This window comes from Xiphophorus couchianus, chromosome 9 (assembly GCF_001444195.1).
Source record: "Xiphophorus couchianus chromosome 9, X_couchianus-1.0, whole genome shotgun sequence".
NCBI lineage: Eukaryota > Metazoa > Chordata > Actinopteri > Cyprinodontiformes > Poeciliidae > Xiphophorus > Xiphophorus couchianus.
In genome coordinates, this window is record NC_040236.1 from 4,133,289 (window position 1) to 4,150,773 (window position 17,485).

The following is a 17,485-nucleotide window of genomic DNA, read 5'->3' on the forward strand; positions in this document are numbered from 1 at the left end:
CATTTCATATTCTTCTAAATCATAAAATTATGTTGGGGGGAAAAAAAGTTCAATATTTCTACATTATTCTTTTTATAAAGAAGTACATTCTCAGCAGCACAAGTGCATTAGCACTTTCTGAGCTGTGATGTTGACTACCAGAGAAAACTTGGTTCTGCTCGTCTTTCAGATTTTAAAAAAAGGAATCCCAAACATTTTATAATCTTTCCATTGTTGTATTTCTTTCCGTCTTTCATTCCTGCTGACTGATCCTGAGAAAATAAACACTATCATCAGCTGGTTAAAGAAATAACAGAGTAAATTATGTGAAACGGAGATTTCTGTAAAAGCTACTTAAGTTAAAATACTCATTACAGACTTTCTATCCAGTATGTGACATATATTTATCTTAACATGCCTCACTTCCCAGTCTGATTGCTGCATGCTAAACCAAAATGCAGAAGTAAAAAGAAGTGTGATCAGTGACTCGTAGATCCTTTAATGCTGCATTCACTAGCAATCAGACATCTGATGTTTACTCCTTGGAAAAGCATATGTGTGTACATTCAACAATGGGATTAAATTTGCTAATTTCTTTAACAAGTAGCTCTTCAGGCAGCAGCTCTGGGAGGAGAAAAGCTGCCGTACTCCAAGCATCGCACCAGTCAATTTAGGGATGCTTATTGGTTCCCCCAAAAAACGATAAAACCCCGGAACATTGTCATCAATCAATAAAATCCTCCCAGACCGAACTTGAAAATTGGACGTTATGCTGCTAACACTTAGCAACAATTCTTAGGCAGAGGTGAGAACGCTGTGCAACGCAAATAATGACGCGGCCGGAACACGTGCTCTAAAATAATAAAACATAATTTAACGAAGCTTTGAGGCAGATACATTTTTCTCGAGGAATTTTAATAATCGAGGTACTCGAATCATTCGAGGAATCATTGCAGCCCTAATATAGTTTTGCGTTATTTAAAGCTTTTTCAGGTAGACTCAACATGTATGAAAAGTTTTTCAAAAATAAACAGGTGGGTGTGTAGTTTGCTGCATAAGGTCTGCTCTTTCAATCTTTCCGAATGTGTGACTTTGTCACTCTGCCATTTTCATATAAAATTATTCAATTAAAGCTCTGGTGGGAAGGAAAGATGTGAAGTAAATCTTTTTTTTTTACTGAAGGATATATTTTCAAAGACAAGAGGAAGCAGAGCTCTTAAATTTTTAAGGAACTGCCGGGACCTGAAATGTTTCTGTCCACGTATAGCCAGGCGTGATGATTTTATCTCAAACCCCCAGAGCTGTCAAAGGCTCTGAAATATACAGCAAAACCCTGGATTACTAAAGGGAACAACCTGATAGGGTGAAGAAGTTTCTTTCATCTCGGTGAACAGCTCTGAAACGAGGCCTCTGTGACTAAGATTCAACATTTTTAAAAAATCAAATAAAGGGGTTTTTATTTGATTTTACATCCTGGAGAGATTTTTTTAGAGCTATAATTTCACAGAAGTCATTCAATATCATATGTTTCTAATAAAAAATATCTGGGAAAGTAGGTTTTATCTAGCAGGACAGTATAAGGCTCTATTTTTTTCCCCAATCAAACTTGGGAGTGACAAAAAGCAAACTATCCACTATTCAATAATAAACCCGGTTACAAATTAGAGGCACTGTTAATTTATTCGAAGGTGGGATGAAATGAGTGGAGTTCAGTCCTGAGATTTGTAATTAACTGACTGATTGTAATCTGTGTGCTAAATTAGGTGAGTAACAGCAGGGGGTCAATGACTTATTTCTCTCAGGAAATGCAAATCAGACTTTTATGTGATTTTTTTTTTTCCTGAACTCTAGTTGATATTCTGTCTCTAGAATAAATGAAACTAACACACAAAAAGAAGAGGCTGCTCATGTCAGGGTCTTTTTTTGTGGCCATTGTGACACTGCGTTGAACAAAGTTGGTGGAATTCTGAATCAACTTTACCTCAGATGACATCCAGCTTTTTAAAGCTCGGACGGATTTGTCTTCTAAGAGGACAATTATCCCAAACACACATCAAAAGTTATTTTGTGATGGAGAAAGCAGGGTGATATTAGGAGCAGAAAGGAACTAAAAATGTGTGCATTATGCTTCAAAGGAAAACAATTTAAGGTCTGATTTGTGTCAGATGCATCAGATACCTGCAAAAGCTTGCGGTATCTTAGCAACATGTTAAGGGACAATTTATGCAGTGAATGGTAGAGTACCTAAAAAATTACATTCACGCAACAGTGGCACTTTATATTATATTTTCACTCAAGCAAAAGTAAAAGTATCCATCCAAGAAGTTACTCAAGTAAGTGTAAAAGCATGTGGTATGTGGTAAAAAGTTTACTTAAGTACTGAATAACTGATTAGAACGTTTTAGAAAATAAATTAAAATAATTATAAATAATAGTAATAATAATTGTTATTATTATTATTATAAAGAACATCTGATTTAATATATTAAAATAATGTAATGAAATAGACAAAAATATGTCTGATGACATTATGTGTGAATTCTGATATTTTAGGAACTAAACTGGGAAAACAACAGATAAATAAAATTACGAAATAAAATTAGACAGAATTTTTTTTTTTCTAAATCTTTTTTTGTTTTCAACATAAAACTTATGAAACCAATGCTTACACTAGGTAATGTATACAGCTCTGGTTCAAAATAAGAGTCCACTGCACTGAACCATGTTATTATTCCACCGAATATTGATTTCTGAACTCTTCCTGAGTTAAAACATTATTATTGTGGTTTCTAAATGAATATGAACTTGTTTTCTCTGCATTATTTGAGGTCTGAAAGAACTGCATCTTTTTCGTTATTTTGATCATTTCTCAGTTTATGCAAATAAATAAAAAGGTTTTGCTTGGAATTTCAGAGACATGTTGTCAGTAGTTCATAGAATAAAAGAACAATGTTCATTTTACTCAAACATATACCTATAGAGTACAATCAGAGAAACTTGTAACATAACCACTATGTTTGACTAAATAAATAAAAAGTAAGTATATCATACTGTTTTTTAGAACAGTTTCAGTTGATTGTTGAATTATCCTAAAGTTTCCACTGTTTAAAGCTGATTTTTGGGCAGCAACATGCTGGTTTTAGGTGTGGCTGTGATAACCAAATAAAAAGGGCCGTGTGTGTCGGAGAGGAAGACACACACCGTCACATCTGTGCAGCAGGAGATTTGCCTTGATGAATGTTTGAAACAAGTAAAAAAATAAAAGAAAAGACATAAACGGCAGTCAGAATTCGCCCCAGCGTCACAGATTGTGCGTTTGGAAGCTGGATCAGAACCTTGCACCCAGGAAAGAGAGATATGCCCGGTGAGATCTGGAATTTATTTTTCTTTTTGCAGATTTTTGGTGGTACCACTATTTTTTCTCATCTTATTTGGGGGGATTTTTTTTTTTTTAAATTAGTGTTATGGTTTTTTGTTGCTAAAAATCAACAAATTTTTAGCAACAAAAATTTGGTGGGATATGTATTTTCTTATTAAACTAACTAATAACATATTTTGCCTGATTCCTGAGACAGAACCTTCTTGATGAAATTGTGAGTTCTGCTTTAAATCAATCATTTTAAGTGGTCCTTACGGCTTTCCAGAGCTGTATGTATTAGAACAGGGTAAAATACTTACAGTGGTGACACATATTCCTGTAAATTGACTTGATCTTTAAATGACACAACAGAAATCTCACTTATACTGTAATTGTTTGTATCAGGTGCAATTTTGATTTAAATGAGTTATGCAACTCATTTAACTCACCAGTAATCCAAATATTACTGGTGATGTATCTATATATATGAGCCTGAGTATATATTTCTGATCACATGTGTACTAGAGAATATCCCCAATAAATTCAAAATCCACTTGATTTTAGTTTTTAAACCTTTCATTTTTGATAAGGTTTTAAAACACTTAAAATAGTATGAAATTAATGCCCATCCATGAATGTGATAACTTCTCAGTCCATCCATCCATGGCTTTGCCTTCTTTTAAACATAAAATTCTGATGGATTGTATTGTTTTGGATGGAAATACAAGCTAAACTTAAGGTAACGTCAGATTAACTAGAAATCAATTTGCATCTGCTCATATCTATGTTTAATTCGGATCATTACAATAGAAATAAACCAGCATATTTTCACCTATAGCTCCTCTACATACATCACACTACATTCCCATCACAGCAGCACGTGTCCTTCTGTAGCTCCGCGCGCTCGAACACCTCCGCAACCTTCTCAGTAAGTGTGGGCATGCGCAATGGCTTCGAACAGGTGCATGACGTCCATCCATTCTTTGTCAACATGGAAATGAAACACAGTCTGCGTTCGTTCCGCCGACTGTTGCGCAGGTGCAAACACACAGGGAGGCCAGCTCGGTTAGCATTATATTATTAGTAGTATCTACCGACTGGGAGAAAATAAGGCGCACGAGCCTGTCGCGTGCGGAACGTTGCAGTCCTGAGATTGGACAGTAAATGATTCTGATGGGTGGTAATGGGATTTCTCTACGCGGACCCTCAAAGAGCCAACAAATGACGTCAATAGTTGAGTTAGCAGACAACAACGTGTATGTACCACATGCTGAGCAACAAAGGGGAAAGGCTTAGCTTGTGAAGCCGTGTGAGAGCTACCCACAGACACAAACTAAGCACGACGTTCAGCCATGGCAGAAGAGCGACGTGCTGATGCGCTCACCTGCCTGCCCGCCGGGCACCTGTATCCGGACTGCTTCACTCAGCTACTCTTCCCGCCTTTGAGATGCAGCAGGACGGTCAGCGCGTTCACCGGTGGTCGTCTGTCAGTTGCTGAGGCGCAGCGGAGCTTGTGTGCCGTCACTTCAGCAGCAGCCCCCCTCACAACACACACACACACACACACACACACACACACACACACACACACACACACAGCTATCTTTACCTTGACTACAACGGCGCGTGGACCCTTACTAACTGCTCCATTGACCAAAGGGGCCGCCTCTACCCACCGGTACGGTTTCCAAAGGGAAGCCCGGGAAGCCTCGGTGATGTCAAAACGCGTGTTTAGCTCTAGTAGACCTGAGCGAAGTTAAAGGTCCGTCGGCTGGCGTCGACGAGAACCCATAGAGGAGCCGCAAACCAAAGAGACGGACTTGCAAATGCTTTGCAAATGTGCGCGGCAAATGATTATGGTGACATCTAGTGGTAGAAAATGTAACTACACGTATAAATCCACCCCGAAAAATATATTTTTAAAAAAAGAGCGCTAGCTTGTCAAACTTTTTTTTTTTTTTTAATTCCACTTAGATCTTTATTGGGAAGAGATTTTTATAGATACAAATTATTTACAATTTTAGAGAATCAACAGATACATACAGTTACTGTCCAAAAACAAACAAACAGAAAAAGAGAGACGCTGATTTGCATGCACATTAGACAATTAAATATTGAGACTGTGTCCAGTGGCCAGTGCAGGTGCTCCATTGAGAAATGTTTTGATTGTTGATTGGTGGGTGGGGGAAACTGGGTAGCTGGTTAGATTCAGTCTGGGCTCATTCACCATGTGCCAGCATAGTCGGAGCTGCAAGACAAAAAAAAAGGGAAAACCCTGTAAAAAATACCTAGTATATATAAAATCACACCGTTCCCTTTTTATTGTGTTTTACTGATTGATCTTAATAACTGATGATACTCACTACACAGCATAAGACTGTCCTTGTACATATTGCATTTCTACCTTGACAGATTAAACTGACTTTAGACATGAAAATGGTCATTATTTCTGCCCTCTGGGTGAATCCCTCATGTTTTCTCACCGTGGCTCGCCGTCTTGGTCAGAATTTGCGCCCAGCAGCAGCCGGGCTACTGCCTCCTCAGGGGAAGATCTCTTTCCATACCTGGAGAGAAAAAAAAAGAAGAAAGTCAAACACTTGCTTGTAATGACTGCAATCAAACATCAGTGGGAAAGTCTCCAGTGTCCTCCTTCTCTTTGCTTTACAAAGCCTGGAGGCATGACCTTTGAACTGAACTTTGCTCATCAAGCTGTGAACAAAGACGGGTAAACTGCACACACTCCCAAGAAGCCTTTGTGCGTGCCCTGGCAATCTCGTGCAGTCCAATCACAAATGAGATGTGCAATTATCTGAGAAGGAAATAAGGGTTTTCAAGTTCACCGGCTGGCAGGTGGACTGGTTTCCTCTGACTGTGTGCTGAAAAGCAAACTGTGCGTCTGCCTGGGGCGTGAGGGAGCTGCACTGGCAGATCCAGGCAGTTTAATTACAGAGGAAAAGGGGCTAATGCTAAGACTATACACAGCTTCCATCACAGGACAATTGCACAACCAGGAAGCTAAATAAACGCTCTGGTTTTACTCAGTCTTCAGTTCAGTGTTCAGGATGCCACAACAGAGGCGTCCAGCTTGGCCAGCATCAGCATTTCATGCCTCATGATTTAGATGAAGGGCATGACTTTAGAAATACTAACCCAGCAGTTAGTTTCAGTTGTTTCTGAAACTAAGCCCAACACTAAGTGGAGGTTTTTAAACAGGATGAGGCGAAGCAATCCTAGGACACGAGATCATTTATTCCCCAAGAGGAAGTTGAGATTGTGTTATGGGTGTTATGGCTCTTTGTCCAGAGAAGCGTAGCCTGGGGCCAAGCAATAAAATAGTTATTTTCCAGTTCCTAAACATGTTTTCTATTGCTTATCTGGACATGTGGTTAAAGCCCATAAAGTTGATTATTTGCAAGATATGACTTTAGTTATGGCTAAGGGCCAAGGAGTCTCGGCTACTTTGATCATAAACTTACGCATTTTGTAAAAATGTAAAATGTAATGTAAAAACTGGTCAGACATTTGATGGATCATTCTGCTGTTTAAAACACACTGACCTCTGAATTATCCAAACTGCATTCTGTTTGTCAAAAACATTTTATTTTTGCATTAGGCTGACATTAAAACGGTTATGCTGACTGATCAGACAGGTTTATCTCAAAAATACAGCAGCTTGAAAATACAGTGGCTCATCGGAAAAAAAAAAAAAACTGTTATTTTTCTTATCAACCAGTTATTTACCCATCTAGTTCAATTAGTAGCATTTTCCAGTTCTAATTTTTTCCCCGTAAGATAATAAAGGTTGCTGTAAATAATATTTGTTTGTTTCAGAAGAGGCTCTGTGGTGTTGGAGGTGGTGATGTTGGGATATAATGGTGCCACGAATTATAGGGACTGGAGAAGGTTCTCAATGTAAAATAAATCTTATCTGTACTTTTTTTTTTTTTTTTGAAAGAATAAATCATCTAAATGGTGTTAAAAAATATTTTTTTGTTTTTCTTAATTTTCATGAAATAAAAACATTACAAATAAGGACAAAAAGAACCTTTTGAACAAAGTCTCCGCCCTGATCCTCTGGACTGACCTTTGCCTGGTGATGAGGTTGATGTAATGCCTGACAGCTGTGTGGTACTTGGCCCACTCCTCCGGCGAGGCGTTGCTCTCGGGTCTCTCCGGTTTGGGAGGGTAGGCGTCCGCGAAGCCGCTCCAACACACCAGCAGGCAGACGACCAGAGCCGCGAACATCACCCACGATCTCAGCATTTTGGCCATCTGAGAAGTGAGGCTTGGGTTAGGCTTCCAGGGTCAACTTTTTTTTTTTAACAACATCATCAACCAAAGAAAAATAAGTAAATAAAAAGTCAACACACTAGTTTTGCTTTCAAACTGAATCCAGCATATAAACCTGAGTTAATCTGACACTATGCTGAGAATACAACACGCAAAAAGAAGAGACTTTCCGCAAATACATCGTCAGTGAACAGAGTGGAAACTTACAGTTGGACTTGTCCTGTGGTTCGGTCACCTCGGTGCTCCTGTCCTGTTCTGCTCTCCTCTCCGGTCCGTGGAGTTATATAGCGTGGGGACCGGTACCTGACGCGCTGTGGGAACTTAACCACACCCCTCTGCTGGAAGAGCGGCGCGTAAAACGCCTCGTTCATCTGCACAAAACTTATCGGCTCGCGCTCAAAGTCGAACGTCACAGATCTGGACTGCGAATGCGTCACTTTATTTATGATTAAAACGCAACACCGAGAAAACCACGGCTTTAATTGAAGGCTTAATTTGTGTGTGTGTGTGTGTGTGTGTGTAATGAGTTGAAATGTGGAGAAGTGTGAAGCTGTTAAAAAAAACATGACAAATTAATTTTGCTCCAGTATTTCCATATTTTTTTTAATGCAATTTTGGGGGAAAGAAGTTGAAATATTATAGATTTCAGCACCACGGACAGCGCAAAAACAGCTTATTAAAATCAATACACGTCCCGTTGGAAGCTGAATTCTCATGTAGGTAAAGAACAGATGACCTCACAGCAACAAGCTTCCTGCTCATCTACAGTAATGCTTCTTACTCAGCAGAGTTATGGAATATGAGAAACAAGATGAGCAACATCATCCTTTTTATATTGGATCCAGTGTGACTGCGACTTCTGACTGGATGGGAATTGAACCTGTGTTGTGACACGTGCCAGAATTAATTATTATTTTTTAGTATTTTTTTTTGTGATTTGGCGCCTTGTAATGTAACTGAATAGGAAGCAAAACGGTCCACACACACAGACACACACACACACACACACACACACACACACACACTGATCTGACAGAGTCTGCTCTGGAAAAGACCCAGTAACTTTATCAGAACCAGTAGAATTGTTTTTTCAACCTCAGTTTTGCGCTTTTTACACAAACAGATGGTTTTTATAAAGACCAATTCAATAAATTATAATATTATAGAAAAGTGCATTTATTTCAGGAGACTTATTATTACATGAAACACATTTTATAAATTAATTTCACACAGTTGGATGTTTGAAAGTTTTTATTTCTGTTAGTTTTGATGATTTTTCCCTTGTGGCTCATAGACACATGACATTTTAAATTAAAATATTACATCAGACAAATATATATAAAAACACATTTTAGAATACAGAAATGTGGGTTTAATAAAAACTATGCTTAATACCTGGTTATTTTCAAAAGGTACTTTTAACCTGACAAATGAGCCTCACTGAATATGACTGTAGATACTGTAGATAGAAAAAAATGAATTGTTGTTTAATGCTAATACAGGATGATGCGTTGTAAAAGAACAGTTGTGAATAGTTTGTTATATATACAGTAATTCTGTCCACATTGAACCAGTCTAGATATGCAGCTAAAAATTCTTTAAGTTTGAGGCAGAATCCAGAACCATAAATCAGATGATGCCAGTTTTAGCGTCAACAGGTGTAGACAGACGGATGGAATCTGGTTCTAAACTGACAGAACGGACCAGACGCCCCCAGGTCGTGTTGCCCGAGGCGGTGAGCCACACTGGCAGGATATTCAGAGGTAAAAATTAAAGGCAAGAGCAAAGAATAGATTACCATGTAAACATGGTTTGTTTTTATATCTGAAGTCATAAAAAAATAAACAACTAAATAATACGCTTTCAGCCACTGATGCCGTTTTTTTGTTGTTTTTTTAAAATATATTTTAAAATTCATAACTTCACAGGTTGAATGAATCCGTTAAAGAGCAGCGAGGATTGTTATTGATTGAAGCTCTGAACAAATGACAATTAATTAGTGGGAAATGAATCTCCTCCAGGAATGATGAGTTTGTCCGTTTTCTGGTGCAGCTTTGCTCTCATCATGTATTATTCAGCTGGTGATGAAGCGTCTGAAAGGCCGGAGAGGCTACACACTGATCAATAATACTACTCTGTTTGAGACACACACACACACACACACAGAGAAACAAGTGTAGAAAGTTTCTAAGACGCTGTTATTGACAAACAACAGGACCAAATGATTCACTGCGATGATGAAGCCGTCGTTAGAGAATGCTTTACCAGTCTGCATTACATAATCTACTGAATGTGACTGTATTGTACAGTAAATATGACTGAATTGGACTGAATCTTATTTTATGCCTGACTTGATTTGATTTGAATCTGGACAGAATAGTATTCTGTATAAGTGGGTACGCATTGGACCGCTTTGTCTTCTGAAGTGTTTTGAGATGACAGGCCTGGCGAGTCCTAAACTGAATTAAAGGTCACTATAAACACATTTTAGAGGAGGATGTTAAGGAAGAAAATAACTCAATATATATATATTTTTTTTTTTTCTCGTAAGGTTTCCGAGGAAGAGACTCGGCACACAAAAGAAGCCCTTCAGGTATGAGCTGCTCACTCAGAACCCGTTTATGACAGCAGCTCCTGTTTGCCTGGGCTCTTCACGGTCTGCTGTTCGGTTTATGACGCCTGAAAGCAGCTCTGATCCAACAAGTGCAACCTCTTTAAGTGTGTGTACGAGTGTGTGTGTGTGTTTGCATGTGCATTTTGAGTATGTGTGTAAACAGGTGGATCATTTTTGATAATGCTGGTGATTAATGCAACATTAAAAGCAGTAATGAGATATTATTTGCTTAAACTATTGCTGCATGAAATGCATCGGAGCCATTTTCATTTATTATATAAAGGTCATGCATAATCAACCCCCTACTGAGGCATTATTTGTAGCTAATTACTACACAGTATATTTCATGTTGTTGTGCCATCTTTGTTTGCATTACTTACAGTTTTTTATGATTAAGCAGTTTTATCAGTTTACTAAACCAAAAGTCTTTTGAGCGACAATTTTCTTCATGAGATGGAAAAAAAAAAGAAAGTCATCGCGCTCTACACAGTACCGATACCAGTCAACATGGAAGTTGGAGAAAATGTACTCCAGTAAGACCAATAAATATTTGCATCAACCAGTGAAAAACGACTTCATCCAATAAACTGGAACTGGAACATAAACTAGCTCTGTTCCTGGGATCACCTTCAGTCCACAGAGCTGCAACCGACAGGAACAAAACCTGGAACCATAAACGTTTCTATACGTCTAGATTTATTTTACCAGAAAAAATACAAAATATAGTTGCTTCATGAAACAAAATGTTGTTCACTGATAAATGCCTTCTCTGTTGGTTAAAACCTCTTAATCATTTATTCATACATAAATATGAAATTCTTTCCACTTTCACGTTTTGGACATTTCAGACCAGCAGGACAAACAGAACGATTGTGATATTTTCTGTGCTTAAAGTGAATAAATGTGTTCATTGTTCTGCAAAAAAATACAATGCTGATTTTGTTCCACGGTTTGTGCAAATCTGTGATGGTGTTTTGCTTAGTGATACTTTTCTAAACTTAGTATAGCCTATAAGCTAAAAACTGTAACAGCTGGATAATTTGAGCAGTTAGTTTGTCAATTTAGTGTGTGTGATAAATTTGGACAAATGTTTCATATATTAGCCAACACCTAGATATGTTAAGCGTTTCTAGGTGTTGCCTCGGTGTTGCCTAAAGTTTTAATTTAGTTGCTACGCAGCAGTGACTGCTAGCCCCCAAAAATTCAACTGTCAGAAGTTCTTCTCAAAAGGTTGAGCCTTTTTTCTGGCCATTTTCTAATCCAAAAACTTTAACTTTTTGTTGCAAGTTTAACGATTGGACAACAAATTAATTGTTAGATAAAAGGCAACATTCTAGCAACAGTTTTGTTTTGTTTTCAACTAAGAAGTGTAACTGTTCTTCAAAAGTTAAATGTGTCATCCTAAAATGTAGCTTTAGTTTGTTCCTAAATGTTTCAACTAAAGGTTTTTAGCTATTTACCTGCTACAATTTTTACTCCTACTCATATTTTTTTTCCCAAAACATCACTATTTATTAACCTATTTAGGGCCCACAGGCTTCAGCTGTTAACCAAAATTGTTAACTAACTAGTAGAAAGTTTACCTTATAGCCAAAAAGCTAACATGTCAATCTCAAAGTCCATTAGTCTGGCAAATGTTTTAGCCATACAGTTTTCTTTTTATTTCCTGCCAGTAAAACGTTTTGAGTCTCAGTTAAAGAATAGAATTTATTCTTTGCTGTAATTCTGAGCAGCTGCTTTAAATCCTGTTAGCCTGATCAACCTTTCTGTTATTTGGGTTTATGATGCATGGAATTTTTTTTGTGTTATTTCATGAGGATGAAGATACACAGTTACACGATTTGCTTTGCTTTCCTATGTTTGACGCCACCAGTCAGTCAAAGGATGCAGCTTTGTGGCAAGTATCCACACCATGAAGCCAGCAGGTCTCTCTAACAGATCGATTTTATAATAAAGATACTGAATTGTCCGAAACCTCTTGAAGCCGCCCAGCTGACAGCAGGAACGTCAAGTAGAAATGAAACCTCGGCGTCAGTGTTTCAGAGTTTACTGCTCAGGACCTTTCAGCACGCGTTGTGCTGTCCTGCTGAGCTCCCAGGGGACAAAATGGCAACCCCCTTTAACACGTTGTTTATAGAGCTGTAAAAAACAAAGGTTTTGTCTTTGTCTGTCCCTAAGCCCCTGTCAAAAACACACCTTGATTCAGGCATAAATCCCCAAAGAAACGACCATTAAAGTCCAACAGGAAGGGCTATAAAGGCTGTAAGTGAAGCTTGGTGTTACACATTAGTTATTCTCACCATTCAGAGCAATTACTGTGCAATAACTTTAACCAATACTAGGAGAGGATTAGTGACTTTATTTTTTGCTTGTTATCATATCATTATTAATACATAAAGAGTGAACAAAACAGAAAAACCATCATGCATAAAGTGGCTATTTAAAAGTGGAAGTGAAGCATATATGTGCATCCTGGTAATCACCCACTGCTATCTGAGTTTGTCCTGAACATTTAGTTAATGCTACTAGAGTAATCGTCCTATCTCCATTCCTACTAAAGCCCATAAAAACTGAATGGCAAGAAACAATAACACGCACAAAACAAACTCATTAGCTCGCTCCAGTGTGTGCAGGTACACGGCGAAACCCAACAATGTGCAGATAAAGGACAGGACAGACAGTTTGAGTTGTCACAGTCCAATAAACCCCCAGCTAATGCACTTCTGAAGAGCCAGTCGGGCTCCCAGACAGGAGCCTGTGTTTGAGTTGCAATCAAGGCCTTGATAATGAGACCAGTGGGAAGCCGCTGATTTTCCAAAACTTTTTTTATTTATTTTGTCTTCCTTTGATCTTGTTCAGTTTCAGCAACTTTTCTTTTCTCCAGCAGCAGCCCTGATGCCACTCATGTCTGGGAAGAGCGCTATGCACGAAACGGACAATTTAGAACTTCAGCTGAGGACAATAACAAGGGAGATCTACTTACTGTAGACGGTAAAACCCACCTCCATTTTCATTTGGATCACACATGCTGCTTGAGTCCAAATAGGAAAATTAAGCACACCCACACACACACGCACACACACACGCCCGCACACACACAGAAGTCCGTTGTGGAGTGGGAGCAATCTCCCAGGAGAATGTCCAACTCCTTCCTGCCATCACAGACAGAAAGGGGGAAATGATTATGCACTTTCAGTCAGCCTTATCTGCAGAAGCGGGGAGCCACTAATATGAACAGAGTGCTTCTCATGCGGCCAGGTCTGTTTGCATTGTTCTGGAGGCAGAATGGGGGGTTGATTGTGGCCCACCATAATGTGGAGTGTTGATCTGTGAGCATGTGACTGGCTTTAAAGGAAGATATCTAGTTATGTAAGAGGAACAAAACAAAAGCTTTTACAATAATAATAAAAAAAAGACTGTCGGTTTTGTAACATATGAATCCTAAAAAGTGCAGGATGGTCATAAAGGAGATACGCCCAAAGTGGCATCGCTCAGTTGTCCTCTAAATAGGCTTTCTATTGTTTATTTAATTAAAAATAAATTTATTAATGGACCTGACCCAGAACTCTGTCAACACCATCTTGTTAGAATTATTATGTTTTGTTATCTTTCTTACATTAGTACAGACACCATCCACCTACCACAATGTCCATCCATTGTTTTTGCCACAATGTCCATCCATCCATTTTCTAACACCCTTGTCCCTATTGGGGCCAGGAGGAGTCTGACGTTATCTCCAGCTAACGTTCCGGGCGAGAGGCGGGTTACAGCCTGGACAGGTCGCAAATCTGTCGCAGGGAAACACAGAGACAGACCGGACACACAACCATGCACAACCAGAATTTAGAGAGACCAATTAACCAAACTATCAGGTCTTGGACTGTGGGGGGAAGCCGGAGAATCCTAGAGAGAACCCATGAATCCTAGAGAGAACCCATGAATCCTAGAGAGAACCCACGCATGAAAACATGCAGAACATGCAAACCGGGAATTGAACCCAGGACCTTCTTGCTGCAAGGCAACAGCTCTACCAACTGCACCACCGTGCAGCCCTCCCTACTACAATGTTTAAAATAAAAAATATTCAGAAAACACCAGGAAAACATACATTGTTGTGCTCACATGGCCCAGGTTAGTTTAGTCAGATATTTGAAAAAAATGTATTTTGTGTATATTTTATTCAAATTTTGTGCTTTATCCATAGGGCCCGTTTTTTCCCTCCTCTCAAGAATCACTGAAAGAACAGACAAGCAGTCATCCTTCTACCACTTCCTCCCATCTTTCTCCTCGTTTTTGCCAGTAGTAACTTCAGGCTGTATGAGTGACACAAAAAAGTACGGATGAAAAACCATTTCACCATAAAAAAAAAAAAATAGCATCTTTTTGAAATTGGTGCATTTCCATTTAGCAAATTCATTTTGCAAATTTGATGGATTATGGAAAGAATCCATCAACATAGAACGATACAGTTCATGTACGACCACCTAATATATAATGTGGTTCTCATAAGATTTGTGATACACTAAGCACTACACTGCCCAAAGCATTGGGTCAGTGGGTCATCCCTCCACACAAGCTTATAAAATCCATCAGCTGGGCTTGGAACAGAATGGGTCACTCAGAATCTCACTGACTTCCAGGCTGGTCCAGGAATGAAGGACGACAGTGGAGTCAGTACAGACCTCCAAACATCGTTTCATCTTTAGATGAGCCATGAATGTCATTAAAAACGTGACGACTAATAAAGTTTATTACTCTGTGTGCTTGAATTCAGATGAGAGAAGACTTACTGGAACCAGAGGAGGTTCTAGAAACATTTCTCCTTTGGCTTGGAACAAATAAGGTGCTACTTAATTTATTCCCCTTTGGTTCGCAGAAGAGAAATGTTTGTTATTTTTAATCATTTCCCTTTTTGGAAAGCAGAGCCTGAGTAAAGACACAGGAACTGAGTGGCTCGAGGCAACTCTACCTCAGAGGATGTTCCCAAATATGAGACACATTTGGGAAGTCAGGGTGCAATTAGTAAACCGATCTCCCTCTGAAGCGCCGTAATGTTCTCAGCGAGCGAGATGTCGTCGGTTCTGGTCACAGGGTGGATGACTGGCCGGACCATAAACGAGCCGCATCTCGCGTGACGTCACAGCCCACGTGAGTCACAGCTGCCGTGATGAACAGAGGAGTAACGGCAGACATTTCCCAAAAAGCTGTGAAGACCTCGGGTCCCTCTGGGAGAACAATGTCGACGCTCCCGCTGGACACAAACTGAACGACACTCTAAATAAATCATCTCAGGCCTCCACATTCATCAGATATATGAATTACAGGCTAAGTTGGTTTTTAGTAGTGATAGAAAATGAGTAATGTGTTTGTGTTCGGTATTTAATGTGTTGTTGTCTGTGACAAGACATGATCACCCATTTCAGCACCTTCAGAATGATTGCTGTTGTTGATGACAGAAAGCTTGAGAGAAATGACTCTTGTGAGTTTCATCGAGGTAAAATTAAAAAAAATAAAATAAAGATTGTTTTGTTGTCAGGGGCTCTGCCAGGCATCTTGGGCCCCATGACTATTTTTTTTTTTTGTCAAAATATACATAAAGCAATCCAGACTTCTCAAAAAATGCTATGTAGTTGCATTTTATTCTAGCTGCAGGATATAACTTTAATAAAAAATATGTTTTCTCCACATTTGTTAAATCTGTCATCATGTCAGTTAATCTGTGAAAACAATCGATCTTCTCCATCTACTCCCTGAATTACTATTACTAGATGAAGTAATGCAGCGTTTCGGCCAAAACAACCAATCAGAGCCAGTAGGACGGTCTTAGCGCTGTCAATCAACCTCATTCACTCACTGCTAAATATGCTAATGGGGGAGAAACAACTTATCGTTATTGCTAGCTACAGCAATAAAGCACAGAGCAAGGGGGGAGAGGATGAGCAGCACCACATGAGATTGTGATTGACAGCAGTAAAACTCTCCTGTCTCTGATTGGTTGTTTCTAGATAGCACTGGAAGAAGGCAGAGGAAATAGATTTTTCATAGATTATCTCTCATGTTGTACTGTCACAATATAATGGCAGTTTTAACAGATATGTAAAAAAAGATTATTTTAAAAAGTTACATACTGCAGCTTTAATTTCACTCAGGAGAGGACAGGTCAGGAGGGACGTGAGTTAGAGCTGCTGCTGACTGACTCACCTGTTGTTAAGTGGTAAAAGGTTCAGGGACAAATTCAATATATGAATATATTCATAATTTCTTTCCTTAATTCATTAAATGTTAGTGAAATAGAAGCAAACAGTCTGTAGCTAAGCTAACTATGCTGAATGGTTGATAATCTCAGTCTAACCACCTCGGAGAAAAACTGGGTTACAAATAGACACTTTGTCTTTTTCTCTCTTATCTCTCAATTTTTTTGAAAACCAAAATTCTTTTAGTAGCAAAATAACAGCCACAGTCGTTCTTGTCTTCTACTGACTGCTGCTGAACATCGTCACAGTCAAGCAGGAAGTAACCATTTCATGCAGATCCAGGGAGTTCAGTGCAAATATGGATGTGTGCTTTTTGGTCTGGGAGTGCTAACATTTAATTTTTACTGATAAAAACAATATAATACATTTTGTAATTGACAGGGACCCAATTATTCTTTTATTTCTATGAAAATATAAAATAAAATAAATAAATTGCGGAGGGCCCCCTGTCGGTCTGTTTGTTGTGTTTGGCCAGAAATGAACACAGCTCTAGTTCTGAAATCAATCACAGTTAATCCGAGGCTTAGAGCGGAACGTGTGTGTGTGTGTGTGTGTGTGTGTGTGGCTGTACATCAGACACACCTGATCTATTCTACTGGATAAAACTGGAATGTTGGGGAAAGATACCGGGAGCCATTTACCGAGAAAAAAACAAGAGTTTTTCACAGAGCTATTGCATTGTGGGTAAATCTAAAAATCTTTTTTTGCCAAAAGATGCTTTAGGTGGAAAAAGATGAGTTGGACCATAATTTTAGGAAGGTTCCAATATCATACAGCAAAACTCAAATTTAAAAAAAAAAAAAAAATTTGTTTGATTTTTAAAAATGTTTAGGCTTTTTCTAGCTTTAAGACACCTACAATGTCTACTTTAGCTCTAAATTTTTGATCTGGCGTATTTTCCTCCATTACACCAGGCATATAACAAAGATGCAGTTCTTAAACCATCCAGCAGTTCTTGCATCATTTACAGAACAGCCACAGGTGTCAAAT

General features: G+C 38.7%; 2 protein-coding genes across 3 annotated transcripts in view; both read right to left on the reverse strand.

The window, feature by feature from the left end:
• The window catches only part of mpp2b (MAGUK p55 scaffold protein 2b), a 54,955-nt gene extending 49,797 nt beyond the window's left edge, over positions 1-5,158 (reverse strand). Inside the window, exon 1 of one of the 2 annotated variants that reach the window (XM_028028631.1) lies at positions 4,947-5,158. The gene's annotated coding sequence lies outside the window, so the exon portion shown is untranslated. Of the gene's footprint in view, positions 1-4,721 lie in introns of both variants that reach the window. The other variant, XM_028028630.1, reaches the window with a different exon arrangement.
• Positions 5,159-5,284: 126 nt separating this feature from the next.
• Positions 5,285-7,987, reverse strand: LOC114150479 (peptide Y-like). The gene is made up of 4 exons (XM_028026883.1): positions 7,835-7,987; positions 7,422-7,609; positions 5,821-5,901; positions 5,285-5,585 (listed from the first exon to the last, which is right to left on the reverse strand). The coding sequence occupies exons 2-4, from the start codon at positions 7,607-7,609 to the stop codon at positions 5,561-5,563; spliced, it is 294 nt and encodes a 97-aa protein (XP_027882684.1). The 5' UTR covers positions 7,835-7,987; the 3' UTR covers positions 5,285-5,560.
• Positions 7,988-17,485: the final 9,498 nt, after the last annotated feature.